Source organism: Nelumbo nucifera, chromosome 2, assembly GCF_055504915.1.
Source record: "Nelumbo nucifera cultivar China Antique chromosome 2, China Antique-T2T, whole genome shotgun sequence".
In the NCBI taxonomy this organism is placed as follows: Eukaryota; Viridiplantae; Streptophyta; class Magnoliopsida; order Proteales; family Nelumbonaceae; genus Nelumbo; species Nelumbo nucifera.
The window spans coordinates 20,103,160-20,113,998 of NC_142650.1; the positions used below are offsets into that span (position 1 = coordinate 20,103,160).

At 38.4% G+C, this 10,839-nt stretch overlaps 1 protein-coding gene across 1 annotated transcript; it reads left to right on the forward strand.

Moving 5' to 3' along the window:
• Positions 1 to 7,865: 7,865 nt before the first annotated feature.
• Positions 7,866 to 10,064, forward strand: LOC104595417 (high affinity nitrate transporter 2.4). Its single transcript, XM_019197376.2, is given in 2 exon segments — positions 7,866 to 8,676; positions 8,790 to 10,064. Coding segments are annotated over 2 exon segments (1,635 nt in total). The 5' UTR covers positions 7,866 to 7,875; the 3' UTR covers positions 9,624 to 10,064.
• Positions 10,065 to 10,839: the final 775 nt, after the last annotated feature.

The following is a 10,839-nucleotide window of genomic DNA, read 5'->3' on the forward strand; positions in this document are numbered from 1 at the left end:
TAGCCAGGTACGAATATTGATGGAAAACCCGGGGCTCAAGTATGACTCGCCCAACACGGCAACACTACAATGATGAGTTGATGACTCGGCGTGTCAATCTCGACTCAAGCCGAGTGGGGTGGTAAAATAAATAAAATTGATGACTCAGATTTGTGATTCGACCCGAGTCTTGGCATATTTCCCTTAAAAGTTAAAAGTGACTTGACTCAGTGGGTTGCTTAGTCGAGTTTGCATTTTCGTTTTCCAAGTACAACTATGGTGTTGAGTGTTGACCTTTCAAGACCTTAAATTAAAGCTGTACCACTGAAAGTGGATTATGATCTTAGAGATTAGAACTGAGTGGAACAGAGCCTTCATGTCACGGACGACTGAATTGCCATTTACATTTATGACTCAAATAAGAAATGTAGCGGGAAAAATGATGTATGGACGTAAACATCTCACCAAACATGGTCTTAGCAAACTAATTAAGCATTGTGCAAATTACCATTTGTTTGCAGTGTAACTTCATTTGCATTAATATAAATGCATGGAAGTGCAATTGAGTATAAAATTTGCACAATGTTGGGTTAGCTTATAATATTAAGAATTTCTTAGAATGACTTACAGTGTTTTTCTATATATCTATATTATATAAAATGGACATTTGTTTTAGTTTGGAGCAAGTCATAAGATTTAAGTCAAAATACCATATATCATATATGAATAATATTTAATTGAACACGTGCATATCTTGTGCTCTTAGACTACTAAAATTAATTTTCTCCCAATAGTCTTTAGCATAGGTCTTTGAATTTTTTCATGTTCTATTACAACACCACTATTCTCCCATCCTCGTCTAACTCCAGGGCCCCAAGGTGATGGAGCTTATCACCATTTAAATTTGCCTTGTAAAGCTAAATCTCATGAATAATATGACTTGGGGGTCTTCCTCATCACCGCAAAAATCACATGCTTATTCAATTCTCATATCTCTCTATCCTAGTTTGCCCTTTCTTCTATTGCTTCGCTTGATATATTATAGGCAGTCTTAATTGAGAACTACCCTTTTGGGTCATCATCCCACACTATGGCTGCATTTGGCATTCCTTATTTTAAGGACTTGTCTCCTTTTTGCAGTTAAAATGCCCATATGAACACTGAGTTTTTAACAGCAAAAAGGATATAAGTCCTTAGAACAAGGAATGCCAAATGCAGCGCAACTCATTTTCCTTCTCCCCCATTTGGTAGTGTAGGATTTCCTTCCAGCCCATGAGATATCTTCCTCCTTTTTGCTTCAAAGAAAGTTTTTCTTAAGAGATTTGCTTTTAACTACTCTCACCTGTAAATTTTCATTTTCATTGCGAATTCTCCATCCCAATTTTGCTATATTTGCACCATTGACCCATTCCATTTTCTTAAGATCCATGCCTTCCCTTTGTTTAGCTAGACATGGTAGGCTCCAACTTACTAGGGCCATTGGTCTTTTGTTTGATTTCTTTCCTCATAGGAACCCTTATTGTAATTTATCAATGTCATTAATTGTGAATCTACATGATCTCATTAGGTATTGGGGCATCATCCCTTCTTTGCTTTCAGCAATGTGACCTTGTCCACAAAGGAGAGAAGTCTCTTTTTTATTTTCTCTATTGTCATGTTAAAAGTTTGTTTAGTAACCCTTCCATTTACTAGGAGTTCCCCAAGAATGATGCATTCCTTGACTCTAGGTGTATGTGCATAATGCATGCAAATAATTTTTGGAATTTTCTTGATTTATGTTTTGACCATGTTAGGGCTAATCTCCCATAATTGGGGAGTTGTCCAGATGTTTTTGCATATTCCCACATTATGTTCTTAATTTTTGCAGATGTAGGAATTGTAATTGTGAAAAATATTAGACAATCATCAATAAAGTCAAGGATTTAGATTTTGGGACCTCCTTAATTTTGGCTTTCACCCCTTAAGTTCTTGCTCTTTTTATTTTAATGGTTCTGCACAAAGTACATACCATTACCCAATCAACCCATTCCCTATTAAATCCAAATTTTAATATTTTTCAACAAATTCCCATTCTAGTTTATCATATACTTTTTCCATGTCAATCTTATTTTCCTTCTTTTTTTTTGTTTCATAGTATTTTGGATTTCATATGCAATTAAGATATTATATATTATTTGTTTGTTTTGCATAAACACTCCTTGATATGGGGAGATATTTTTAGTTAATATTAATTTAATTCTCTAAATCAATATCTTTGTTATTATTGTGTATATGACATTGCATACAGGTGTTTTAGTAGATTAGATTTTGGGAACTAGGGCTATAAAAGTCTTATTAATTTTTCTTATCATTTTGTAGAGTAAAAAATAAACTCTGACAACTTTTTGTACAGTTTCATGTATGACCGTCCAGTATTTTTTTTTTTTTTGAAAAATAAAACATTCAAGTCATCCGGTCCTGATGCTTTGAACGCTAGCATGGATTTGAGGGATTCTCAGATCTCTTCATGACTTGCTTTCCTTTCCAATTCCCAGATATGTAGGACATTTATTCTCAATGAATTTGCCAATGTTGTGATCAATTCCCTATATATTGAATCTTTATTGGACTTTTGTCTAAATATTTGTTTAATTTCCTCTATATTAGAGGTCCATTCATTATTGTCTTTTAACTCCTGTAATTTTGTTTATAGTTTTTCTAATCATGGCCATGTTATAAAAAGGAATGTAGGATCCGTTTGGTTCATAGTTGAAATCGGAATCAGAATCGGATTCGAAATCCTCCGAAATCAGAATTGGAATAGTCCATTCCCATAGTTTGTAATGAGAATTAAAATCAATAGGAATAGAGTTTCACTCCCAAGGGAGGGGCAGGAATGACCATTGCCTCAAATGGGGGAATGCCATTCCAGCAGGAATGAAATAGGATTCCGATTCCAATTCCAATTCCAGACCCGATTCCCATAAACCAAACGGGGCCCTAGTATTTTTGTCACCAAAGCCTGTTACTTCTTGCTTGTTGGGCCCTGAAAAGTTCTTCCTTAGGGAGAAAATTATTTAATTATTTCTAGAAAACCCTTCTTTTGTTTTTCTAGGGTGGAGCATCCTTTTGATATGTTGCAGAGTTTCCATAAGTGCTTTCTTTCTCTTGTGTATGCCACCAAGCTTACATTTGTTCTATTCTTTCAATTTTTTTGCTATTATAATTCCATACTCCTTAGAATCTTTTATTGTGGTTTCCCAAGCTTGCTTATTGGCGATGTCCACTTCAGGTTGAAGGCTCCACATGGCCTCAAATGTAAAAGGCTTGTTATATTCATTTTAGTAATTATTTGTTACAATAAATAAATAAATGAATCAGGGCATAGTCCGATGCCAAAATAGGTAAGTTTTCCAATGTAGCATTTTTTTTTGGGTAGGCCCATCTCCATTACCTCACCTATCAAAACTTTCTTGAATAATATTGTTTTCAATTTCCACATGTATAATGTATAATGAGACCATAATAGTTTATCATTTACCACACATCTTTTTGTTTGGCTTGGAGTTATTTTTCTTCTTCTCCTAGATTGTCCTTTACATATAGAATATTGTTTAAGTCACCCATCACATATCAAGCTCCTCCAATGTCTTTTAGCCACTGCCATACTACTGGTTGCTCATTTTTTGCTGGGAGAGGCATCTGTAAAAGTGATATATTTAGATATTTATCACATAAAATAGCAAAGAACAAACCTGTCTGTGTATTTGATTACATCCAAATCACTATAGACCACCCACATGGCCTATTGGGCATACAGTAAACAACTTAAAAAAGACCAAAAGATTTGACTATCTTATCACCTCAAGATGGATTAACCCTAGTTTCCATTAGAAAGATAGAGCAAAGGCTCCTTAATCTGCCCTCTAATTAGAGGCTAACTGCACCTCTAACGTTCCATGATAGGAGCAACTTCATTATGCTTTATGCTTTTTGGTTAACAAACCCATCTCTTTCTCTCTCTCTCTTTCTATCTGAGCTGGTTGTTTCCTCCATTCCTCATGAGCCAGCAGCTAGCGATGCCCTTGCATTATGCGAAACTCTAACTCTTAAAAAAATACATTTGTATTGTTGCAATTGGGTTCAAAAGAAATCAAAATTCCAACTCTTTTGTCTAAGCTAGATAGCAACCTGAACACAGACTGGGTCCTAGTAAGAAAAGTTTTTAATACTGTTTTTAAAACCGGACCAGACCGGACGGTTGGACTGGAAAAACCGGGAACCGGTCCGTTTTCCTCTAAAACTGTTTTTTTCCTCAAAACTGTTGATTTTGGTTAACAAACTGTTGAATCAGCCGATTAACCGTTTGAACGGTTTTGATCATTTTCTAATTTTTTATTTATTTTTATTTTTTATTAGAACGGACTGGCCGTTCAAGTCGAACCGGTAACCGGACCCCTGACCGATTCGTTTTTAAAAACCATCGTTTTTAATTAAAATAAAAGAGACCCCTGCAAGTTTTTCTTACTTGTGATGAATTTAAAGCCCAACAACCACGTAATCTAAAGTCTAAACATATATGGAATGTATGTAGCTTTTGAAAACGATCGTCTTCTATTTTTTACACCAAATCCCAGCACAAATCCAAGTAATCATGTATGTGTCGAGTCTCGTCATCTTATTAAAAACAACCTCTCAATACATGGAAAGGGTAACAATTAAGGGCGATATCAATATGATTCTTGTCACCATCGTTATGGTATACGTATTAACTAATTTTAATTTATTAACATGTGCTATTTGATTGTAAGAAAGGGATGTTTTGTTATTTGACCCAATAAAAAATTAGGCCAAATTTCTTAAACTATTCTTACTATTTAGTTAATTAACAAACTGTATTTTTATTGTTTAATTATTGTCTTAAATTAGTTCTATTATTTTTGACAATTGACTAATTCTACCCCTATCGTTAGTATCCATTAATGTTATGTCAAAATTCGTACACATGTGATACCACGTGACGTATACTTTTTTTAAATTTCAATATTACCCTTCGTCCCACTTATGTAAGTCTCTGATATTTCTGATGCCAAAGCTTCAACATTTTAGACACTACGGCTTCGACCCCCAAATCGATTATTTTCAGGCTGAACGCCGGTGCCAGCTACAGGTCCCGCAATCACAACTGGGGTTTGACATCAGACCGGGGTTGGAGCCAGTGAGCAAGCAGATGCAAGGAGATCGATCAGACTGGGGGTGCTTCTATGTTTTTCGTTTGAGTCAAAATACCTCCACTTTTGTAACTTCTTGCAGTGGGATGCTTCTATCTTTTCCCTTTTCGCCTCTCCTCTTTCCCTCTCTCTCTCTATATCTCTCACTCTGTCTTCCCTCCCTTTTTCTTCTTCTCTCTCCACTGCTACAATCATGGTTTTCAAAATTGGACCGGACTAGGTGGTCGGACCAGAAAAAATGGGAATCGATCAGGTGACCGGTTTTGATTTTCTCAAAACCGGATTTTCTTTAAAAACCATTGATTTTCTTTAAATTTTTTTTGTCAAAATGGGCCAACCGTTCGACCTGGTAACCGGACCCCTGACCAATTTGGTCTCCGGGTTGGTTTTAAATACCATGACTACAATAGACCTCCCATGTTCACCTTCTTGAACCACTGAATAGATGGTCTCAAAATGGAGCTTGTTGATTCAAAGAAGAAACCAAAAGAAGAAATCTTAAAATAACAACCTTCGGTGACATTGGTGGTTTCGTGTTCATCAACAATGAACATTGAAGGAGACGCACGGATCGTTCAGAAAACCTGGCAACAAAGTGTGCTTGTGTGCTTCGAGACATTAAACCCTATTTTAAAAGGCAGCAGCATCACCAGCAGTTCTGACAACCCACCCAAGCCCCAAACCCCAAATTTGGTATTCTGGTTCAGATGCTTGAATGGTCGAACGAACCCAGATTGAAACTCCGCAAAGGCTTCTTGTAAACTGGACAGTTTTGGGGCTTCTGATAAGTTGAATTCATTTTTGAATGTTAAGGAATTGTTGAAGATTAAGAATGGTCAAGCTGGTCTACTACAGGTGGGAAATAGGCCCCATGACAAATGGGAGATTGATCCTCGATCAAAGCACTAAAGCTGTCAGGGAGATAGATTTCTCATCCACTATAGAAGGAAAAATTTTTGGTTCTCTTTGTTTGCAGCTTGCAGGGTTCTTCAATGGATAGGATTGATACATTGGTTGTTCCTATTGAAGCAGAAGTGCATGGGAAAGCTGCGTACAATGGACTTACATGTTTGGTTTCAATGTTTCTTGAGGCTCTTGTGCCATGTGATTCCTTAGAAGCAATCGATGTTGCTCTCTCTTTAAGAAATGGGGCTCCAGATATGTTAAGGATTGTCACTATTAGTGAAGTTTCAGAAAGTGTGAATCTTTTTAAGATCAAATGGAATGATTATTATTCTTCCTTGGCACTGTTACAAAAATTGCAATGACTGATCCTCCTGTTGATACATCCAATATGTATTTGGATTGTAAATTACAAACAATTCAGTTAGTCCACAGATTGGGCTCTCAGGAGTCGGACTTAGCCAGAGGTCCTTTCAGGTTGGGCTCTCAATCTAAATGCCAGAAATCCCAGCAAGAGAGGCATTGAAGAGAGTGGGAATAGTTTCTTGCCGGGGCTTAGCCAGGGGTTCTCTCTCCATTTGTAGTTGCCGGGAATCTGTTTCCCATTAGCTAGAGATGGAAATGGAGATAGAGCAGCGATCCTGAAACATGGGTTTTATTTTGAAAATTTGAAAAATAGTTGAAAACAAATTTTACATTCCATTTTTTTTCGTTAGCACTTGATAACAGTGTCAATTATCATAAATAGTAGGGATAGTTTAAAACAATAGTTATATTTAATAGAAAAAGTTTAAAAAAATTGCCCTAAAAATTAAGCTTGGGCTTGAGAAATATTGTAAAGGAATAACTATAATGATGTTCAAAATATTATTTGTATTGATGTATATCGTATCGTATGATATCAGTTTTTTTTTATAGGACAAAATCCATTCTCCGAAATCCAAACCCATAAACCGATAAACCCCTACATCTTATTACAGGCAGGATTCGATCCAAATCTCCGCTACATCTAGCTAGAGACCTTACCTGTTTTTTTGAATCTACCTAAATGTTAAATAAATAAAAGGAAGATTTAGGACATTACACCACTTTTGCTTTGAAACCACGCCTCAGCTATTGGAAGAGCTAATGGGAGAAAGGGTTTTTGACTTTTTGTGTTATGGTGAAGAGGCTAAGGGACCTGAACCAGATACTAGACTTCAATACTCACTTGCTCAGAGGTGTAAATGGTTTAATCCAACAGATAAGATTTGATTCAAGTTTCCAAATACTACTAATGGGTCAAATTTGAATTTATGGGATCGATCCATTTCACTTGCATGCAGCCCTAATGAATTGAATGACACGTGAACATGTAGGGTATTTTGGTAATTGTATATAAAGAATGGCAATGGCCCCCACTACAGTACCACTGTTCTTACGTGGCAAAATGATCCATCCTTTGGGATATACGATGAGACGAGACTGAAGCCCTGAGACGTGGCGCCGAGGATTCTGTTTTTGTATCTTCTCTCTCTGTATGTGTGTGCTCCAACTTCCGAGTTCCTTCTAACAAATACGACTATTGGAATTTCCCAATCGCCTCTTCCAAATTCCAATGTCAACGCCCTCCTCATATAAATAAACCACCTTCACAACTTCCTCTTCCATATCAAGCAATCTTCCATCCTTTTTCCTTACTGTAATTCTCTCCACATTCCACGCTCATGCACTCTTTCGCCTTCTTTCTCTGTGATCGAGTGTGTGTGTGTGTGTTTGAGAATGTAGCTAAGAAACGGTAGAGATGCAAGGTGAGCCTGGAAGCTCCATGCACGGAGTGACGGGCAGAGAACAGAGCTTTGCCTTCTCCGTGGCCACGCCCATTGTCCCAACAGATACAACCGCAGGATTCGCCTTACCAGTGGACTCCGAGCACAAGGCCAAGGTCTTTAAGATCTTCTCATTTGCCAATCCCCATATGAGGACCTTCCACCTCTCCTGGATCTCTTTCTTCACCTGCTTCGTCTCCACCTTTGCCGCCGCTCCGCTGGTACCCATAATACGCGACAACCTCAACCTGACCAAGGGTGATGTCGGCAATGCCGGAATTGCCTCCGTCTCCGGGAGTATCTTCTCCAGGCTTGTCATGGGCGCTGTGTGTGACCTACTAGGCCCGCGTTATGGGTGTGCTTTCCTCATCATGCTTGCTGCTCCCGCTGTGTTCTGTATGTCCATTGTGTCGTCCGCCGGCGGGTATGTCGCCGTCCGGTTCATGATAGGTTTCTCCCTTGCAACATTCGTGTCGTGCCAGTACTGGATGAGCACCATGTTCAGCGGCAAGATAATCGGGCTTGTCAACGGCACTGCTGCCGGGTGGGGGAACATGGGTGGTGGGGCTACTCAGCTCCTAATGTCCTTGCTTTACGACGTAATCCGCCGCACCGGCACCACCCCATTCACCGCATGGCGGATCGCCTTCTTCATCCCCGGAGTTCTGCATATTGTCATGGGAATCTTGGTCTTGACCCTTGGCCAAGATTTGCCAGATGGAAACCTTGGAAGCCTTCAGAAGAAGGGAGAAGTTTCCATAGACAAGTTCTCTAAGGTAGACTACATGAACATGGTTGGCTTATTAATTAACAGACTCAGAGACTTGATGAATGCTGCGAAATGCTCTTTTCTAAGAAGCCATGACATTTCGTTTTTCCTCTGGTTCAGGTGCTTTGGTATGCCATGACAGGTTAATTCATCATCATCTCTCAATACCCAATTCATTAATATCATATTTTTCTGTGGATGCATGATCAGTTGAACAGGTGGAGGATAGATGAGTTCAATATTGACAATCAATTTAATGAAACTGCTTTGATTCGTTGTATCAGATTTGATCTCAAGCTCCACACTGCGGGCATCATTGCTGCTGCGTTTGGCATGGCCAATTTCGCTGCTCGCCCCTTCGGTGGATACATGTCCGACGTAGCTGCGCGTAGGTTTGGCATGAGGGGTAGGCTATGGAACCTCTGGATCCTGCAGACTCTCGGAGGGGTCTTCTGCATCTGGCCGGGTCGAGCTAATTCGCTTCCTATCTCCATAATGGCAATGATTCTTTTCTCCATAGGTGCTCAGTCTGCCTGTGGTGCAACCTTCGGTATCATCCCATTCATTTCCAGGCGGTCTCTGGGAATAATATCTGGCCTCACCGGTGCCGGTGGGAACTTCGGCTCAGGGCTGACCCAGTTGTTGTTCTTCACAAGCTCGAGGTACTCTACTGCAACAGGGATATCTCTCATGGGGGTTATGATTGTAGCCTGCACTCTGCCGGTGACTCTAGTTCACTTCCCCCAGTGGGGAAGCATGTTCTTGCCTGCATCGACCGACGCTGAGAAGTCCAAAGAAGAGTACTACTATGGATCCGAATGGACTGAGGAGGAGAAGCAGAAGTGCTTGCATGAAGGGAGCTTCAAGTTTGCAGAGAACAGTCGATCGGAGCGTGGCAAAAGAGCCATTGCTTCTGCACCAACGCCACCCATCTCTACGCCAACACATGTTTAGATGAGATCATCGATCTGTACAATGTGATGAAGTAGAACTAAAGAATCAACAATAACCTCGCACGATGGAATTCGACCTCTAGCCAGCTACTGTGTCATCCAAAATTTCTGATATTTATACAGTTCTGAGAAGACTGTTGCTTTGCTTGATTAAGGAAGAAAATTTACATATTTTCCAACTTTCCATGATTAGGGCTTTGCCTTTTCTTCCCTAGCTATCATGTCATGTCACCAGAAATAAAACAATAAATGCTTTGAACTTGACACATGAGTTGTAGCTCCAGCAGGTTATCAGCATGACTTAGATGTCAATATACTATTAGCTACTTTATTAGTTCTGTAGCTATTCCGAATGCCATTACCAAATGCTGATCACCCAGTTATGCTATCTGGGGTCTTGTATATGTAGTTTGAATTAATTCCAGAATGACACAAAGATCGATATCAATAATTAATGAAAGGCAAAACCGCAGTCCCTCAATTCTTAATTCAAAAGCTTCCATGAAAATTAGTTAGAGACGGTTACAGACTATACTTCATGACATCAGGCTTAATTATAAAAAAAAAAAAAATAGTGGTATTAGGTCATCGTGATTATCATCTAATTCCAACTATATGGGGTTGGCTTTTTTCGCCACTCCATTCTGTTTAGAGCTCCTCTAAGTTCTAATGGGTGTTAAGGTAAAAGTAAAAATTTTCTTTATTTAAAAGATGATTTTAATCATTTTGTTCCCTTTCTGTTATTTTAATCATACATAAGTAGCAGCAAATTTGTCTCGTAATCAAATCAGCTCTGTTTTTTGAGACCTCGTCTTCCAATATTTCCTAAACGATATTCAGTATGTAGTACTTTTGCACAATGTAAAATTGTTGAAACTAATAAGCTGTGGACCAATGTTCAACCAATCCGGATTGTTGATTTATTTTTCAAGGAATTCCATACATGTTTTCTGACCATAAATTAAAAAAGGATTCAATTTTATGGTTGATCATGTTTTCGTAGTATATATTAAATTTCATTGGTAAAAAAAAAAAACTTCAGTATATAGGATTACAAATTTAGCCTTCTAAAAAAATATAGGACTACAAATTCATGAGCATTTTAGATCAACGAAAGTTTTAAAAGATTTTATTGATTTTGACAGTAGTATCCAAGAAAAGTTACACTATTTAAGCTTGGTTATATGTGGGTTGCAAGTTGTTTTAATTTGGTTTTG